At 41.2% G+C, this 20,194-nt stretch overlaps 1 protein-coding gene across 2 annotated transcripts in view; it reads right to left on the bottom strand.

Moving 5' to 3' along the window:
* Positions 1-20,194, bottom strand: part of MTHFD1L (methylenetetrahydrofolate dehydrogenase (NADP+ dependent) 1 like) — a 174,299-nt gene that overhangs the window by 123,508 nt on the left and 30,597 nt on the right. For both annotated transcript variants that reach the window (XM_068985301.1, XM_068985302.1), the window contains exons 9-13: positions 14,517-14,605; positions 14,134-14,231; positions 11,259-11,432; positions 3,444-3,580; positions 1,085-1,131 (exon numbers count right to left, since the gene is read on the bottom strand). In XM_068985301.1, the coding sequence (XP_068841402.1) occupies positions 1,085-1,131; positions 3,444-3,580; positions 11,259-11,432; positions 14,134-14,231; positions 14,517-14,605 (545 nt within the window). The remainder of the gene's footprint in view (positions 1-1,084; positions 1,132-3,443; positions 3,581-11,258; positions 11,433-14,133; positions 14,232-14,516; positions 14,606-20,194) is intronic.

Genomic DNA, 20,194 nt, shown 5'->3' with positions numbered 1-20,194 from the left:
GAGAGAGTGTGGTGTGTGGGAAGTTGAGAGGGAGGGTGGCTGGGGAACATAAGCACACGGGGAGGGGCTATGCTGTGCTGGACAGACAGTGGAGTCCCTGTTGAGACAAACACAGCAGGAAAGTAACCTGCTTAGACATGGGTTTAGGAAGGCTTCTTAGGACCTGACACAAGAGGCTGATGCGAAGAGTGGAACTGATGGGACCTGGTCATGGGTTAGATCCAGGGGACCAGCAAGAGTTATGCAGGGTGTAAGAAAGTGATCTTGGAGAAAACAGAATTGACACCATTGCCACTTTTGGACCATTCTTCCTTGGAACTATGGTCATCCCGCCATGGGAAATTGGTTTCAGGACTCCTGCAGATACCAAAAACCAGACCCTCAAAGTCCCTTATGTCCAATAGGGTATATTTGTATACAAACATACACACCTCCTCCATTATAATCTAAATCATCACGAGACTACTTATCGTAAATACCCAATACCAAGTAAATGTTATGGAAATAGCTGCCAGAGTACATTAAATTCAAGTTTTGCTTTTTGGAATTTCTGGACAAATTTTTTTTTTCTATTTCCAAGCTGCAACTGTTAAAAACCATGGATGTGGAACCTGGGGATATAGACGGCTGGCTGGATTTGATTTTGCAGTCTCAATCCACAAAGGTGAAGAGTCCTGCCTTCCTGAATTCAGCAAAATAACAGATGGAGATATAGCCCTGCATCCTCTCACCCAGAACCCTGAGGTGGGTTTTGGGACTCAGAATTTTTTGGAATGCAGAAAGGTAGTGTGATGTACATAATCTATTTATAAAGCATTCCAAGCAAGGTCCCAGTCAGCATCCATTAATCAAAAACAGTATTTCTGCAGAAAAATATATGAATATTTACAACAAGCAGCAGAGACAAAATCCACAAGAAGCTCCTAACAGTAAATGTCAGGTTTTGCTCCCAAATGAGTCATGCAAACATTTCTGGTTTTCAAAGCCTTTATGACTTTGGGTTGGAGGATAACGTACTATGGGTCTATAAGGTTCCAGGAGGGAAAAACAGTGACATAAGACACATATCTCTTTGAAATCTTACCTCCTCCATAGGGATGACCTGGGCATATCCACCACCTGCGGCTCCTCCTAAACAACAGAGCAGGTAGCATTTGAGATGAGTTGCCAAGTACAGCTACACAGGAGCCCCAGGGAAACGGTTCCCCAAACCCAACAGGGAGGGATGTATCCCCAAGACGTAAGAAGTACAGGCAGTGAGAAACATTACTGGTAAGGCAAAGGAGAACAGAAATGGGGAATGTTCACCCTATGTCCCAGTCTGTAACTGAAGGACTTCGGTCTCTCTGTTCAGAAGAGGGTAAGCATAATACCGGCTTTCCTGGTAGTTGAGCTAGTAAAGAATTCACCTGCAATGCAGGAGACCCCGGTTCAATTCCTGGGTCAGGAAGATCCCCTGGAGAAGGGATAGGCTACCCACTCCAGCATCCATGGGCTTCCCATGGTGGTAGCTCAGGCAGTAAAGAATATGCCTGCAATGTAGGAGACGAAGGTTCGATCTCTGGGCTGGGAGGATCCCCTGGAGGAGGGCATGGCAACCCACTCCAGCATTCCTGCCTGGAGAATCCCATGCACAGGAGCCTGGTGGGCTACAGTCCATGGGGTCACAAAGAGTCGGACACGACTGAGCGACTAAGCACACAGCACACACAAGCATAATGTAACAAATGTTGTTACGCCAAATATGGGATTATTTCATTAATTACTAGATGCGGCTATGCTTTATCTAAAATGCACATGTGGTATAGACGATCCTATTTGCAAAGCAGATACAGAAACACAGACATAGAGAACAAATGTATGGATACCAAGGGGGAAAAGGGGGGGTGGGATGAATTGGGGGATTGGCATTGACACATACACACTATTGATACTATGTAGAAAATAGATGTTAGTTTTCTAACTGAGAACATTCTGTACAGCTCAGGAAACTCTTCTCAATGCACTGTGGCGATCTGATGGGAAAGAAGTCCAACAGGGAGGGGATATATGTAAATATATGGCTGGTTCATTTTGCTGTACAGTAGAAACTAGCACAGCATTATCAAGCAACTGCACTCCATAAGAATTTTAAAAAAATTTTAAAATAAAATGCTCATGAATTTAAGTACCAAAAAATGTTTCCTAAATAAAATCTACCTGATAAACAGATTTACATATTATAGACTCTATCAGTTTATTTTAGTTAATAGTATATATGATTTATCATAATGCTTATCCCTCAAAATAGTAAAGTTATCACATTAAAAATACTTCTCTTTCCTAAAACAATACCTTCTGCATCCATTATTATTTCAGTTTGCCCTATTTTTATATACTATTTGGTCCTCACAACAAATTGGTAAGCCTAGTACTCTATGCCTTTTACAACTGTGGCTCACAGAGGTTATGACTGGCTAAAGGTCACACAGCAGTGAGGAAGATAGCCACAAATAAAACCCCAGCCTTCTTGTTCAAGGGTTCACTGCACTACATAATATATGACATTCTAAGAGTACTTAAAGTTAGGAGTTATTAATATTTGTAACAGGAATATAAATATAATACTGCTAAAACCCATAAGTACTGAGAACAAGAATTGTGGCAATGAATGCTGTTACACAGTGAGCTGAAGAATGATTCATGATAAATCGATGAAAAAAGATGAGTGAACATGCAGGAGCCAGATCTCAGCACAGCCACAGCCACAGAGGAATTTCATCTCATGCCCCAGCCCACAGTCAGCTTCCAGAGCTCCTGCGGCCCCACATGGCAGCCCTGATGAGATGAGGCTTGCGGGCTGACCTAGGGGTCTCTAACTGTTTCGATGGAAAGACCTTTTACCTTGGCAGGGATGATAAAACACCAGTATAGATGGCAGCACTTTAAAACCACTCAGCAGAGAAGGAACTGCTGAAATGGAGGGCTTCTGCTCAAGGCTGGAATCCTGAGCAAAAGCTGGATGGACCACCGTCTGGGTGAAGGAAGGGGATGGGTTTCCTGGGGAGCTCCACTCAGACCTCCCCCCTGCAGCTGTCTTGGTGGGAGGACCAAGTCCAGGAGACCTCTACCTACCAAGTGCAGGGTGCTGCGTTGGGGAGTGGGGCGTGCTTGTAGGGATGAAATGTACCAGTTCCACATTTGCTGGTGATGAATTTTGCTCTGAAAAGTATTTATTCTTGTTGCCGTTCAGTTGCTCGGTGTCTGACTCTGTGACCCCATGGACTGTGGCATGCCAGGCTTCCCTGTCTTTCGATGTCTCCCAGAGTTTGCTCTAACTCATGACCACTCAATCAATGATGTCATCCAACCAGCTCATCCTCTGTCCCCTCCTCCTTCTCCCCTCAATCTTTCCCAGTATCAGGGTCTTTTCCAATGTATATACTAGCTGTTAAATAAATTACCTTTAACTCCGAAAGTCGGTCCTTGAGAAGGCTGCCTGAGGCAGGCAAAGGAGTTGACATTCAGGTGTGCAGTCAATGCCTGTACAAGCCCAATTGTAACTGTACTTTTTCCTTCTCCAAGAGGGGTGGGTGTGATCCTGATTTGGGGAAAGAACAGTAACTTTAATAATGTTTTCTAGACAATCTATACAAAATCAATCTATGGTACAAGAACCAAATCGAAGGAGACCAGTAGAGACCAGGCCACACCAAAATCCTTCAGTCACTCAACTTCCTTGGACCTTTGTGGTTCACTTACATCACAAAATCCACACTTAAAAGTCAAGATACAGATACATCTGTATGAAAAGAGCCAATTAAGAAAAGTTATTTAGCAGTAGTGCCAATAACATTATCAACTTCAGGAAATGGCATAAACTTATCTATCAAAGTGATTTAATAATTAAGCTGATGTCATTTCTTGTTGATGGATAATTTGGCATTTGTTCTTCCAGGGCCATTTACTGAGGGGGTTATGTGGGCACCAAGCCTAAGTCAATGGTCCATACATGGTGAGGTGTAGCCAGACTTGTCCATTAGATGGGATTCTAATGTCCCCACTCATCTGTCTCCTTCTTGCCATCAGTGTCCGTGGCTTTTCTAGCCGTGTTTGAACACAAACCAGGCTGGAGGCTCATTACCTCCAGGGTGTCCCATTCATTTCCTGATAACTTTTACGATTAGACAAGTTCTTTGTCCTAAAGCAGAGATGTTAGGATTCCTACAGACCCACTTAGCCTACTCCCCTTCTAAACAATAACCCCTCAAACATTTAGAAGGAATAAGTCCACAGCCCCTAAACACACTAAGGCAGTCATCTCTGCTCTGGGGTGCTCATCGTTGAGCACACACCCTAAAAAGCCAAACATCACATGGTCACAACATCACAGTATAAGAAACAGGACAGGCGAGTATTACATTTCCAAGAAAAGACCCATGAAATTGTTCCTTACCATATATACTAATCAGTGCTACAAGTTTTTAAAAAACTTCTTTGGGCTTACAGTTTAGTCTTCTATGAGTTAGAGGTTATGAGCCAAACTGTCTAGGACAGTCAACCACAACAAAACTGATGACAGAGTTTTCTGACCCACAAAATGCAATGATGTGATCATAAAGAAGCAATGTAACTATCTCAGACTATCAAGGCTATACAATCACTCTTTCAGCAAATATATCTTGAGTAGCACCAAGTCCAGGTTATTAGACCCTGGGGACACAATGATAACCATGTTGGATCCACTGCTGACCTCACAGAGCTTATAGCCAATGGGAGATAGTGGTAGTGCAGCATTAGTTGCTCAGTCATGTCTGACTCTTTGTGAACCCACAAACTGTAGCCCACTAGACTCCACTGTCTGTGGGACTCTCCAGGCAGGAATACTCGAGTGAGTTGCCATTCCCTTCTCCAGAGGATTTTCCCCAGCCCAGGGATCAAACCTGGTTCTCCTGCATTGCAGGCAGATTCTTTACTGTCTGAGCTAGCAGGAAGCCCCATAGCTGGTGGGAGATATGAAGAGCTAAACTGGCAATTACAATGAATTTGAGAAATGCTGAGACAGGGGAAACAGCAATAAGACTGTATTTTGAGAGTACATGGAAGGATGATCTAATTAGATTGGGGACATCAAGGAAGACTTCCTGGAGGAAGTGATCTCTGAGACCTGACAAATGAATAAGCATTAGTCAGATAAAAGTGAGTCAGTTTGGGGTAATTCATATCTTAGGTCCTGTGCTTTATATTTACTGGGCTAATTTTTATCTTCATTTGATAAATGAGGACACTGAGGCAGAGCAATTTTAAGCAACCTGCTCAAGGCCACATGGACTAATAAACCAGGAAATTAAATCCAGGCAAATGGTCTGATTTCACTAGGTTATCTCTATGGATGGAAGTTGTTATTGACAGTGAGTCATATAAAGCATGGGAATGGGGATGACCACTCAGTGAACAAAGCACAAAAGGGATAAAGACAGAATTGTTAAGAACACTGTCTCTAAGGGAACAGTTAGCAGAAAAGAGCAAAAGGAAATTAAGAATGATAGGGAAGCCTTGACAGGAGACACAGATGGGACAGGGGAACCAAGGAAGTGGCCACATCCTCAAATGTGGTTCAGTGATAATCAGTTGCTCGATTTAGCGACAACATAGCTTATGAGCCCACTGGAATGCTGCTTGGAGAAGCAGAGCTCCAGCCAAAAGCCACAGGGGTCATGATCTTCAAGAAAATGCAGGTCACACGCAGGGTGGGTTAAGTACTCCAGTGGCCTTGATGGCCTGCAAAGGAATATGGGCTTTACTTGAATACAGGCTTGACTTAAATATGTCACATGAAGGATTATATTTTCATCCCCAAGGATAACTCACATCGCTGCTGGAGAGAGCCAAAAGCAGACACGCCCAGAGATGACCTCCCAAAAGCTTCAGCTAACCATCCAACTCTTAATTAGAAACACAGGACTGCTTCGTGTTCTGCCAACTAATACAATTCAGGAAAACCGGAAAGTAGGAAGTATTTATGGGGAGCAATCAAAAGAGGGTTACAATAAAAATTTTATTTTGCCTCATTCCTACATTTGGCATCAAAATTTGGCTTAATTGTTGTCTCACGATCTTTAGCTCAGGTTCCCAACGATTCAGTTGACTTAGGAAAGAACAAGCACCATGTTAAGCTAATTTCCTTTTCTGTAAGAACTTTATGGAGATGGAACTGTGGGTTTGCTTCATTATCTTTCTCTTCTCCTCCCAGGAGGTCACCTGCTCCCTCCCACAGGAACCATTTTGCGCTTATTCTCTAACTTTTCTGAGGGCATTATTACCACAAGTGAAGGACTGTTTCTATTGCACTTCTCTCACGCATCCAAGCACAGATGAGCAAAACACATTAGGAAAAGAAAGGACACCTTTCCTAAGACAAACTGTTATTCATTGTCAACTACCAGTAAACAATGCACTAAGGTACTCTGTGACAATGTGGTGTTGTTGTTTAGTTGCTAAGTCATGTCCGAATCTGAGATCCAATGGACCGTAGGCCACCAGGTTCCTTTGTCCATGGGATTTCCCAGGCAAGAATACTAGAGTGGGTTGCCGTTTCCTTCTCAAGGGGAATCTTCCTGACCCAGGAATCAAACTGCGTCTTCTGCTTGGCAGGCAGAGTCTTTTTACCACTGAGTTACCTGGAAAGTCCTTGTGACATTTTGGACTTACCATTTACTCAAAGGTCAAAGAGATTGCTTATGCAGAAACAAGTCATAAAATTGATCCGTTTCTTGAGATCTAGAATCCTGTTGGACAGTATTATTGCCATTAGCCATGGGTTGAACCGTGAACTCCAAAGATCTTTGCTTAAAGAGGATTTGAATACATATCGCTCATCCCAGGCATCTGCGGGATTTGGAAGGTTTTTTAAAAACCTTTTTAAACCTAATGATAAAAATGGATAACCGTGGTTCACTTGGTTGTGCTTCCCATCACACTTGACTGAGGCCAACAGTTCAAAGTCCCTAGTTGCTTCTAAATATTTTGTTCTGCTCTCCGAGCCATGAGAACAGAAGAAAAACTCACAGATCTTTAAATACTTACCCAAAGCAGAACACTGAGACTTTAGAAAAGTCAATCGAGTTATTTTTACACTGACCAAAATTGTTTGAAGCATTAAAAGACAAAATCAAATCAGCTATTTGGCACTCTAGAGGAAAAAAATAGTGATGTGAAAAGTTTTCTTTAATGTGAAATTCAGCGTATTCACAGATTTGACATGCTCAGTCCACGCGATTCAGAGAATTTCTAAAAACTTCTGTATGGAAATCAGTGAAGGACGGATGGAGACCCATACACTTTCAATGCCCTGCAGCTGCACTCTTGAGTCAAGTTCTCAAACAAATTCCTTTTCATTAGTGTAACTGGGAAAATATGTAAAACTCAAGAGCCCCTAAGATTCTTTTGGCATTTTTCCCTGAACAATTCCCAATACTTCTCATTTTGTCAGGCAGAGCAAATAAAGTGATGTGTAGGTGTAAATACCATGCGAAGTGTAGCTGATGAAATACAGATGATTCTGATGGAATAAGAAATACTGAAGTTTGAAGGATAGCTTTTAAAAACGAATTAATCTGTTTTGCATTTGGGTTATTAATAGTAGAAGACTTTTTTAATCCCACGGTTTTATATTTTAATCCCACTGTTGATATATTTAAATCACATTTGCACATGAATTCAAATGTACAATAACAAATATTTGTTATTTAGATCTATTGAAAAATTACTTGGGTATTTGAATTTTTCTAAAGCATCAGAAAAGACTTACAGTATTCATGGATAAAAGCAGGACACAGACAGTATTTATGACATGATTTCAATGTGTAAAAAAGGATAGAAGCAGAGATAAAATTCTGGAAGAAAACAGAAAAAATTTGAATACTTCTGAGTAATGAGAGACTGTCTTCTTTTAACTTTTCTTTATGCTAAATTTTTGGTCACTGGAACAAAGTAATTTTCAGATTAAAAAAAAATACCTTTCAGGAAAAGGAAAAAAAATTCTCCATTTAATGGATGGGTAATTTATATTTCTAAAGAAGCTGCAACCTAGTGTATAATGGCTTGATAATGTCACTTTTCCATCACTGACCTGACCAAAATTAGAGACGATTTTATTTCAAATGAAGTTTTCATTTTAGACTACAAATAAAATTACTGTCTTGCTGTTTTAAACTGATTTCTAACATGCAGCTATTAAAAGATTAGATAACAAAGGCAGTTTACACACTTAAGAAGGTATCCCTTGTTGAGTTGGTGAGGGGAGTTTATTCCTTCCTGTCTTATAGAATGTAGTGAGGTATTTATTTTCTAAAAACAATCAAACTCGGTGACAGATGCATATATACATCTCAAAGTCCCACACTCATGGCTTCTTTTCCAATGCAGGTGAAAGGAATACAATTTGGATTTTGGTTCCTTCATAGGTCTGTAAGGGAATTTATATCACTGTTTCAGAAAAAGAACTGTTGATCTCTTGGGATTAAATTTCTACTTGAGAATTCAGGTTTAATTTTCACTTCCATGTACAACATAGCAGCCAGTCTTCTTCAGCTCAGTGACACACAAAAAGGCCAGCAGAGCCAGCATGGAACAAGACTCTACTAGGTATGGGCCAACATGTAGCGACAATCCTAGATGGCCAGGCTGGTGGGCACCCTCCGGCATGCGGCTGGAGGCCAGGCCTTGATGGTATGACTTCAAGTTAGGAATCTGATAACGATACCATCAGAGGCTTTGTTTCAGAAATATCAGTTCTGTGTTCCCAGTGAAGGGCAGGGTCTTGTCTGGATTTGTGCTTTCATTTCCAATACCGACAAGCTCAACACAGAGCCACTCCACGTGGAAAATGGCTGCCTGATTCCTCCTTCATAAACTGAGACTGCACCCTCCTGAGTTTTCTTAATCCCTCCTCTCTTAAGCATGGTGAAAAAACCAGCAACCACTTAAAGCCTGGGAGAAGGGATGACAAGTATGTGGATAAGATGCTCAATTTGTTTTGGAAGTTCTTCATGGCTAATAGAGCTTCCCTAGTGACTCAGCTGGTAAAGAATCTGCCGGCAATGCAGGAGACCCGGGTTTGATCCTGAGTTGGGAAGATCCCCTGGAGAAGGAAATGGCAACCCACTCCAGCATTCTTGCCTGGAGAATTCCATGGAAGAGGCTACAGTACATGGGATCTCAAAGAGCTGAACACGACTGTGCGACTTCCACTTTTCATGTCTAAGAGTTAATGTATTCACTGTAAACAAACTCTTATCAAGCACACTTCCAGAAAAGCAACGATGACTAGATATTTACTCCAAAATCTTGGACCCAGGAGTTCCCCCCCCGCCCCGCCCCGAGTCAGCTGGCTCCTTCCACAGATCTGCTCCAGAGGGTGCCTCCAATGGGGCCAACAGCTGCTCTCGAAGAGGTTTCCTGAAGCCCAGTTATGGGGACATCAGGGTTGGGGTTCCTAGGTTGGAGAGGATCCCACTAGGATTGGGAATCTAGCCGTCGTGAGTCTGGAAGCCTGAGAGAAGTTTAAGCCACAAAATGGAGGAGATGCAGCAAGGTTTGAATCCCTAAAAACAAACAGTCACTGAATGACTCTAGCCCTCCATCCCTTTAAGAAAGCAACAACCAAAGAAGACTGAGAAGAGGACAAGGAGCTGGGAGGGTGAAGGAGGCAGAGGAAGAAAATAAAGAAATCACTCTACCATTAAAGAGGTGATACTAAGGATGCTATCTTGCTTTATTTGTCCTTTTATCTCTATTTGCAGGAATGAAAGATTGAGTTTATCTCTAGGGATTTTTTTCCTAAGAACATCATTGGATAAAAGTACAAAGATGCATGCTCATGACTGTTAATTTCAGCACTGTTTATAATGGCCAAAAATGGGAAACAATTTAAGACCCCATCAACAGAGAACTGGTTAAATAAATTATGGGACATCTCTATGATATTTTCAGACCTTTTTTCCTGCCTCAACACACTCGAAGAATTAGAAACGTGCTGTATTATCAGTGGCTGAGCCACAGCTATGCTTCTCAATGCTGGGAAGATTGTAAAATGGAACCCACCCTCATGCCAGGTATTACCACCACTCCCAGTCCCATCCCCCAGCACACTGAAGAACCTGGATGTGAGCAGCAGCATGTCATGCAGTCATGCAAAATGATAACATAGCTCTGCGCTGACTCATGGAGATAGGTATATAACATACTGTTAATAATCTGCTTGCTTACAGAACAGTGTGTGCAGCCTGACTGCATTTATGATGGACTGCATCTGTGTCAAGATGGTCTCAAATGTCAACAGCTGTTTATACTTTCTTGTTTATAACTTTCCGTATTTTTCAAATTTTACAAGCATGCATGATTTTTATAACCAGAAAAAAAGAGCACTTACATGAATGATCAGATATGTAAAAAACAACTCAGCTATGAGTCAAGTCCAGTTATAACAGAAATGTCTCTTCCTGTTAATAAATAAGGTTTTGTGCCCCAAGCCTTGGTCTATATATCATTAGTAAGTCAATGCAATGACATTTCAAGACAACAAAGGAATTTATACGGTCTCCTGATGTTCCCTCGGGTCACATTAAATAAATATTTGAAATCCCTTGTTTTCTATCGTTCTTCAGCTAGTGAATGTTTTTGTTTTTTTTTAAGAGGCAAAATAAAGCCAATGCTCCTTCTCAAGAAAACAATGCATTTGCCTTTTATAAAATGAGTGACATAAATGTAAACAACCCAACATTAATTCTGAAATGCAAGAAAGAAAAATGAGTTTTTATAATGCAAAATCATAAATATTAAGGTTACTAACTGAAAAGTCTGACATCTCACACAAGTATCTGTTCATTTTTCAATGTTATTTCTAAGGAGAACCCAAAGAAGCACACTATTCAGCTCAAAATATTTTTACTTTCAATCCTTACTGTGATTTTAATTATGAAAAGCAGAATGAAAAATTCAAGGCAGAACCAGGGTGATCAAAACATAGTATGAGAAACAGAAAGCCAAGCCCTGGATTAGGAACTCGTTACACTTTACATTCGGTGGATGGGGCTCATTTGGTTTGCACTGAAAATAAAAACTTATCTCACATCAAATGAAGGAGTACCAAGTGAAATGGACAAAATAATGTCAAGTTGGAGAAGAGGATGGATTGGAGGGGTGTGGCGATATAAATAGGGTACAGAGTTTTACAAATGTGAATTCTTAGTAAAAGAGATTTAAAAAATAGCTCTTACCCAGCAACCAAGACGTATTTTCCATCTGCTTGATCCTTTAACCTTTCCAGCAAGGACAAACGTACTTTGGCTTTGCTTTTGCCATAGATTTCAATTTCATCTGCAAACAATCCTATCTCCTTGGCAAGGATCTCCACAGCTTTTGGAGTCTGCGCTCTCGAAATCTCGATATCACTGGGAGGGGGGAACAGAAGAGGTAAGAGAGTCTGCTCAGCTTAGGTGGTCGCTGCTAGTGTAGAAAACATCCACCCACCACGCCAACAATTAAGTCAAATGCCTTGTGGTCCTATTCGCCAAGTAGGATTATGTGCAACTGCTAACAATTAAAGTAGATGAGAAAACAGTACATTCCTTTTAGACAGAAAAACAACTTCAAAACTCATTAATTCTAAACTTTTGCCCAGGTATAAGGATACACCTCTGTCATAGGAAAGGAGACGGCATATTACAATGTGCCCAAAGGCCACCCTTAAAGATAATACCATGATTAGAGCACAAGGTCTTCTATGGGTCATCGCTGAATTCTTCAACCAGGAATACAGGGCTTATTGCATAATGCTTTCCTACTGGGCTAGCCACATGTGTCTCTTGGCAATTCAAATATGTAGAAATGTTCGTGTGTTTCATCTGTGTCCATACTTTTCCTATCGCTTCCCTAATTCAAGTCCAAAACTGCATTTCAAAATTTCATTAATTACATAACTGTCGGTAAATGGAGCTAGTGCCCTGAAGCTCAACTTTAGACACAGGAAATTTTAGGAACTCCAGAGTGTCGCTGGGCAAACGATGATGCACACGTTGTCACTCATATGTGCTCAGCTTCTCAGAAAGCTCCTGAGCTCAGCTGCTTCTCTTATCAGGAGTTTGTCCAATCCACCTGTCTGTGACTTAGTCTGGGGGGTTGATGTCTGATGGTGCAGCTCTCTCCTGATTGGGCCTGGAGCCCCAGTTCTAGAGCACAGTGGTCTCTCCACTGGCAGGCTCTATTTTTTTCTGTTGCTACTGCAGACAATCTATTCTCAGTCCTCATATTATCTTGTGTTCTCCTCTATGACCCGTGAAACCTGACCTTCGTGCAAGAAGTCACAATAAACTTAATTCCAACACACACCTGAGCTGGAGAGGGGGAAGGGTGTCTTGGCCCGGATGTGGGTGGAGCTCTGTGACTGCAGCAAGGTAGGTCGCTCAGACAGTAGAGAATCTGCCCACAGGACAGGACAACCAGGTTTGATCCCTGAGTGGGGAAGATCTCCTAGAGAAGGGAATGGCAACCCACTGCAGTATTTTTGCCTGGAGAATTCCATGGACAGAGGAGCCTGGTGGGCTACAGTCCATGGGGTCACCAAGAATGACTGAGTGACTACACACCACATCTAACCTCTCCTCCAGATCCCCTAGCATTTTCCTTTCTGGTTCTCCCCCCTGCTTCACTGTCCATGGTCCCACTTCATTTTACCCTCCTGGCTACACCTTTTTTTCTGTCTCTCTCCTCCCACAACCTCCTAAATTGAATAGGCTACTCTCGGAATATCTCCCAGCTTTTCTCTTCACTAGTTGAAGAGTGACGGTGACATCATTCTGATTTTCTGAGTGATTTATAAACTACTCGGCCTGACTTTCTTTCCCCAGCGGCTCTAGAAGTCAGATTTGCTTAAGCAATTTAAGGGCTTTTCTCCTCCAAGTGGATTTATTTGGATTTGTACAAAGACTTTGGTATACAATTTGGCCGAGTTCTTCTCAATTTTTTTCTAAGCTCTCTGAGAACAGAATTTATTCATTGACTTCTAAAAATGAAGGTGAGATAACAAAATAAGTAATCAAAAAATATTTTATGAAACAGCACCAATATAGGGATGATTATGCCAAAGAACATTCCTTGGAGTTTATGTATTAACGAACCAGATGACTAAGATGTTTAGTCTATTTGAGGAGCAAAACATAGCTTGGAGGGTTTCACCAGCCTGGTGGGTATAATCGAATCATAGTGGTTGGCTGTGACCCAAGGAAACAGGTCAGTTCTGAAAAGCAACTGGTTATCAAGTCAAAAATGAGTCAGTTCCTGGTGGTGTTACCGCCTACATTCTGTCGGCAGGCAGGATCAGCTGTTTAATCGCTGGCCTTAAGGGTGCCTCCTGCAGGAAGGGGGTTGGGCCAATTCAGTAATAGAGGGGCAACCACAGGGGACTCACTATGAGGCTGGAAACTGCATCTGTCATCTATCTGGCTGAGACAGCTTATCTAACGAACTGTTCTAAAATCACATGCTGAGACTGTCCCACAGTTTGTATTTCCAAATTCATACAGAGGGAATATGTAGCTTTCACTTCATTAACTATCACTCAAGAAAATATCCATCTGGACTGTCCCAGAGCGTCCCGTCAGAGAGCAGATACCACTATGTTCTGAAGAAAGCGGAGCTCCACTCCCAGGTGGAATAGTGATTGGTTTGGTTGGCCATTTACCCCCAGCATAGAAACCTACAAGGCCCTTCAGACCAAGCTGACTGTGTGTGTTGGGCATCTCCGACACTGAAAAGCATATTCCAAAAAGTACCATATTTTGTCAAATATAAGGTACCATCATTTTAAGAAAAAACACTATTTGAATACAAGAGACATCTTTGATAGGAAGGTGCATGCTGATCTCAGAGGTATGAAAAAAATCTACATCTTAGAATTGATAGAATACGGTAAACATGCTCACTATTATTTAATTTTGGAGGAATTAAAGGACAGAAAAAACAGTGCAGCAATTTGATCAGAGAATGCTATCTACCATCAAAGCCATAAGACCATGAGTTTTGCCCCCATCCAGTGTGGATAACTTTGGGTATCTAAGGTGAGCTGATGTCAGTATAAACGAATCACCCAAATACCTTGGTACTGGGGACAGAGGCTGAAGTTTCAAGCAGTGAAGTCTCCATCTGCGATGCTGCTGCTCACGGAGCCATCTCCTTCCGCTGTTGACCATGTTCTATAATAGGGGTAGGAAGGAAAGGGTGCTAGACAAGTAAAAGCTGATGGCTTGCATATCTAAACTGTGAAAATACCAAGCATCATTCAGGGATACTGTGTCATGGAAAGGAACAAAAGTTGCAAAATAATCCAAGTGGGCCTCAGGAGTAATTTTACTCACATGTAATTAAATGTGTAGGTTTTTCTTTAAAAAAAAAAAAAAGAAAATGTGAGATCCAAGTACTATTTTAAAAACTTTGTATTCATTAACTCAAAAATTCTCAAATAACTGGGTCAGACAAACCTGAATCCGCAGAGCGGCAGCAAGGAGACTCACATCTTCGGCGATGGGACTAATACCCTGGACCCCAGGAGAAACGCATGCAGCCTTCCCTGGGGAAAGAAAACAGAAAGACTTTCAGCATATCGTCATTTGTAGCCTACTGTTTTTTCCCTGTAAAATGCCAGGATGATGAATGAGTCTTCATTTTCAACCAAGGAAATGAGTGTGTCATGGCACAGCTATAGGTAGTAGGTTACCAGCTGGGTCCTGGCATAGCCTTGGGTCTCCCAATTGGGCCACAGATTTAGAGTTCGACTGGATTAAAATCTCGCCTCTACCTCTTACTGGCAATTGTGACTTTGGGCTTGTTAATTAATGTTGTTCAACCTTACAGAGTTTTGTGAGAACTGAATGTGATATGGTATGTAAAGTACCTGGCATATTATATGTATATTTAAACAATACATATAAAATCAAAGCAATTCCATGTAGATTCAGTTCAGTTCAGTTGCTCAGTCGTGTCTGACTCTTTGCAACCCCATGAATTGCAGCATGCCAGGCCTCCCTGTCCATCACGAACTCCCGGAGTTTACTCAAACTCATGTCCATCGAGTCAGTGATGCCATCCAGCCACCTCATCCTCTGTCGTCCTCTTCTCCTCCTGCCCCCATTCCCTCTCAGCACCAGGGTCTTTCCCAATGAGTCATCTTCGCATGAGGTGGCCAAAATACTGGAGTTTCAGCTTTAGTATCAGTCCTTCCAATGAACACCCAGGACTGATCTCCTTTAGGATGGACTGAGTGGATCTCCTTGCAGTTCAAGGGACTCTCAAGAGTCTTCTCCAACACCACAGTTCAAAAGCATCAATTATTTGATGCTCAGCTTTCTTCACAGTCCAACTCTCACAACCATATGTGACCACGGTAAAAACCATAGCCTTGACTAGATGGACCTTTGTTGGCAAAGTAATGTCTCTGCTTTTTAATATGCTATCTAGGTTGGCCAAGTATAAAAAGGAAGATATAAATGCCTACAGAATAAGCCCAGGTCAAGTGCTGTGTGACAGATCAGGCTTCATAAAATCCTTGTCCTAAAAGTGACAGAGCCGGGCTCAGAGGTAAAGAATCTCTGTGCCCAGTGCAGGAGACACAGGTTCAATCCGTGGTCCCAGAGGATCCCACACACCGTGCATGAAGCAACTAAACCCATTTGCCACAACGACTGAGCCTGTGCTCCAGAGCCTTGGAACAGCAACTGCTGCGGCCCATGCACCCTAGAGCCCGCGCTCTGCAACAAGGGAAGCCACCACAATGAGGCGCTCGCTTTTTGCAACTACAGAGTAGCTCCCACTTGCTGCAATTAGAGGGAAGCCTGAGTAGCAACAAAGACCCAGCACAGCCCAAATGAAATAAATAAATGAAATTATTAAAAAAAGAAAATGACAGAGCCAATTCTCCATCAAAGCTGAGAAATGAGGATTTCCTTTGATGATCCAGTGGCTAAGACTCTGTGCTCCCAATGCAGCGGGCCCAGGTTCAATCCCTGGTCAGGGAACTAGATCCCATAGTCTGTAACCAAGAGTTTGCGTGCCCCAACTAAAGATTCCAATTGCTGCAACCAAATAAAATGTTTTTTAAAAAACTGAGAAATTATATTTTAGGATATTAAGTTTGAGGATTACCTGGATTTCAAAACACAGAGAAGCAGTTTAGAAGAATTCTACTGTGGTTGGCACTTAGGAAGTTTGTGAAATGTAAACAGACATGTAAAAATGCTTTAGCCTATGCTGTTAACAGTAAACTTTTTGAAGTAAGAGACTATCTTATTCTTTTTTGGACCATTCTACTCTTAAATTTATCCATTTTCCTGCCAGTCCTTTGCAAAAAAGAGCACATAACACTTAGGAGTAAGTGTTTGTGATGTTCTATTGTCAAATGTACTAAAGGTGTTAGAAAATCATATCCCTCATGTATTGTTTAGAGATTAGCAACGCTTCAGTTTTATACATCATATTTAGGCAAAAGCCAAGAGTCTAGAGAATGACAAAGACCTGTTTTGTTGGAACCACTAGAGATCTGATCTAAAGGTCTTATCCAACCCCTATGGAAAAGAAATATGCTTCCCTCATTCTTACCTCTACCTTTAAATGATGGGGAAATAAGAAAAGGTTGCATTCAACTTATAAATGGATGTTCCATGAGTATAATTAGGAATACCCATGTGAATGAAGATTACTTCACCTATAGAATTACACAGTGAACGATTTCACACTCAGCTATGTCTTGCATACAATAGAACACAACTAAACTCAAGTAAGAGTTTTAAAAGACAACATAAAAGACACACATATCTCAAACTTTAGAAGACTCTTGTAGGAACCAGCATTTCTCATTTTAAAGAAAGTTATTAGAATTTCAGTAATGCTTTAGTGTATTATTCGCTTTTCCCTCTATTACATTCCAGCCAATAAAATGAAGTGTAATTTTTAAATGAGAAAAAAATCTAAGATGGATAGCTCAAGTTGACTGAGTCAGAAGCTATTTTTTTTCTTCCCTATGGTATACTTCCAACCTTTTCTGTCATAACCACTGGGCTGCTTTTTGTAGCAGGAATCAGTGCAATCTTAAAATGGAATGGAAAGTTCTGAATCTGGAGAAACTGAAGCAATTAAAATGGTAACTCAGGGAATCTAGAATACATGGTTAATAAATTTCTTGACTAAGGCGACCCAAAAAAGGAAATCATTGCCTCACCAGCCCCGCTGCCTATGTAGAGGCCAGGCCCCACCCGGAGGGCTGTCCACACTCCGTCTGTAAGTAGAGCAGGGCTCCCAAACCAAATGGCTTTTTTCACTTCCCACTAACACTCCCCATTAACTCACAGCTCCTTCCTCCAGGGACAAGTCATGAATCCCTTTAAAAGATGGCCTTTCACTTATCATTTTTCTTACAGTAACCAAACTTGCCACAGTGAGAAAATTTAAGGCTAAGGTGTTACAATAGTTTCCCTGGAAATTAGAAGGGCCCTTTTCAAATAGGAGCTGCTTTGAGACCACCCTGGGACTCTGAGCAACTCTGATTAGCCTGAGTCCTGGGATGTAGCCCCCTGACTCCACTCTATAGAATCATCTTTGCTTCAAATGATGCTCTCTCTGAACTACTCTGACCCATTAAGTTTCTATTTTGACACTCTTCTCTGGGCCCCAGACCAGTATCTCCTTTATCTCATTTGGCATATTAGAAACTAAGTCTGAATATTAGGTACACAATGGTTTTGCTGAGGATGAATTTTGACCTTTAGTGTGTATAGCATTACAAAATCAGAGCCCATTTCTTTCATTTGAAATAATGTTTTAGAAAATAAAATTCTTGTACCTAGACAACTGAACCCAGCTATGGCCCTGTTTTCAATCTAAACATGAGACTTATGCCGAAGAAGAGGGACCCAATCCAACAAGTTAGGTATAATTGTTTTCCAAGCACTGCCTCTGGGCTATCAGCCATCATGAAAATCTCTCTGGGGATTACGTATTCAATAAAATGCCCCTATAGAATTACCTCATCATAAATCACCCCATCCCATCTATTTTTACAAGGAGGAGAAGGGGAACCCTGTACCATTAAGATGACCAGGAAAATTTCATTATAAAGCCCTGCCTTCACCCAATTATAAGTATATTGAACATTCTTTTCCTCTTAAGTTGAAATAAAAGCAACTTTCTTTTTAATAATGCTTGAAAAAGGTCTTCACTTGCTTCAAGTGGAAAATTATATATAAAAGAGGGAAAAGCCTTTCTTCAATTTATTCAGAGATTAAATTCTCATACTCATCAAAGTTGTTAAAACAAAAACTTCTGACTACTAAGAAATGAAATGCTATTATAAATAGTGCCGACTGGAAAATGTTCATCTGTTTAATCAGCATAGTGTTTTTCATTTTTGCCTCTGCCTCGTCAGCCCTGTTTTTTTAAGTGGAGAACAAGTTTAAAGAAATGTCTTTATATCTGAAACTAACTTAAAACTGTAACCAGAGGATAATTCTGAATCTATGTTTAGTTACTCATTCAACATAGTATTTACTAAGCCCTTCCAATGTGTCAGCTAATATCCTGGGCACTCAAAAATCAATAAAACTTCTACTATTGGACCAGAGAAAGTAAAAATAAACTGCAATCTGTCTACATACAGAATCCTTTTTTTTTTTCCTAAAGAGAATTGTTACACCAAAATTTAATGTTTTTAAAATACTTTAAAAAAATAATGATCTTAAAAAAAGAAACACATTAGAAATAGGGCACCATTTCAACCATAAAACATACGTCAACCTTCATGTAATTATAGGGCTCACAGGGTTCCAAAAGAACACTGAAGTCAACACTCCTATCTCCAACCAGGGTTGTGCCCAAATCACCCTAACATAAAAACTCTAATAAAAAACAGCAAGTAAACACTGTAGCAGGGAAGCATGCCTTAAAAAAAAAAAACAATAAAGTCATAACTGACTTTCCTGATCCCACTAGGGTTCTGAGGAAATTAAAACAGGGCATGGCATTGGTGGTACAGTGGTGAGCAGAGTTGCCTTCCAAAACAGTGCACGTACGCTGTGAATGGGCTAAGCATTTTTTTATTTTCGGGAAAAAAAGTTACATCCACAAACTACATATATTTCAAAGAATTGAGTAAAAAATTGAGCATGCTTTCTATTTATTAAAAAAGAAGCCATTAATTCCACTTCACATTATATTGTACCTCTAATTGCTTCATTCATGTGTATGTTTGTGAGCTGAGTACACGAGCATTCTGAAAAATTCCTGAGCATCTTCCCTTCAAAACACCCCAAACCACCTTGCACCCTTTAGCTCCAAGAGGCTTTTCATCTGATTGGTCAATTCTGGGAGGAGTTACATTTCCTAAAGAGGAAGGTGCATTATTTCTCTTTTTGAAGAAATAATTAAACGAATTTCAGTAAAGCTTTTAGCATATTCCTTTCTTTTCTATTATGTTCCAATACAATTAAGTTTAATGCCTTTTTTGTGGAAAAATGTAAAACGGTCACCCCAAGGTGACTGAATCAGAAGTTCTATTTATTCTCTCCTTGATACTATTCTCTATGTCACTCTGTGTTGTGAGGCTGCCTAAGTTTCAAGGTCTAGAACGCCTGTACTTGCGGAGACTTCTACTCCTTTTGGTTCGAGCTTTGACCCGCTTTGGGGGGAAAGAAAAAAAAAAAAAACACCATCCTCTTGGACAGCTCAGTACAGCCCCGCATTCCCACCCCATGTTGAAATTGGGAGCCACAGGCAACAAGGAAGGAAGGTTCTGTCTTCCTCTGCCATTGTCTCTTGCATACACAGGTCATGGGACTTGAGAGGGTGGGCTGGGTGTGGTCCAAAGCTTTCATAGCCTGAGTGTCTTCCTGTGAATAAGAAAAAGGTCTGCCCGCTGGATCAGCTCCTACTGGCCCCCTGGGTGGGCATCCTGGCTCTGACACAGCTTCAGCTACTCTGAGAGTGACCTGATGTGATCCAGGACGTTCCTGGATCCCTGAGTAAATACCATCAAATATCGCCACCCATCCCAAGACCTCTTCTGTTTCTAAGGGTGACTTTCCCAGCATTCTGAATTGACTCTGGGGCTCCAAGAAGTGCTTGAGGGGTCACTGCAAAGGGAAATTATGAACACAGGGGAGCTGGTCTCCAC

This window comes from Capricornis sumatraensis, chromosome 13, assembly GCF_032405125.1.
Source record: "Capricornis sumatraensis isolate serow.1 chromosome 13, serow.2, whole genome shotgun sequence".
Lineage (NCBI taxonomy): Eukaryota > Metazoa > Chordata > Mammalia > Artiodactyla > Bovidae > Capricornis > Capricornis sumatraensis.
This window is presented reverse-complemented; position numbering and strand designations above follow the sequence as displayed.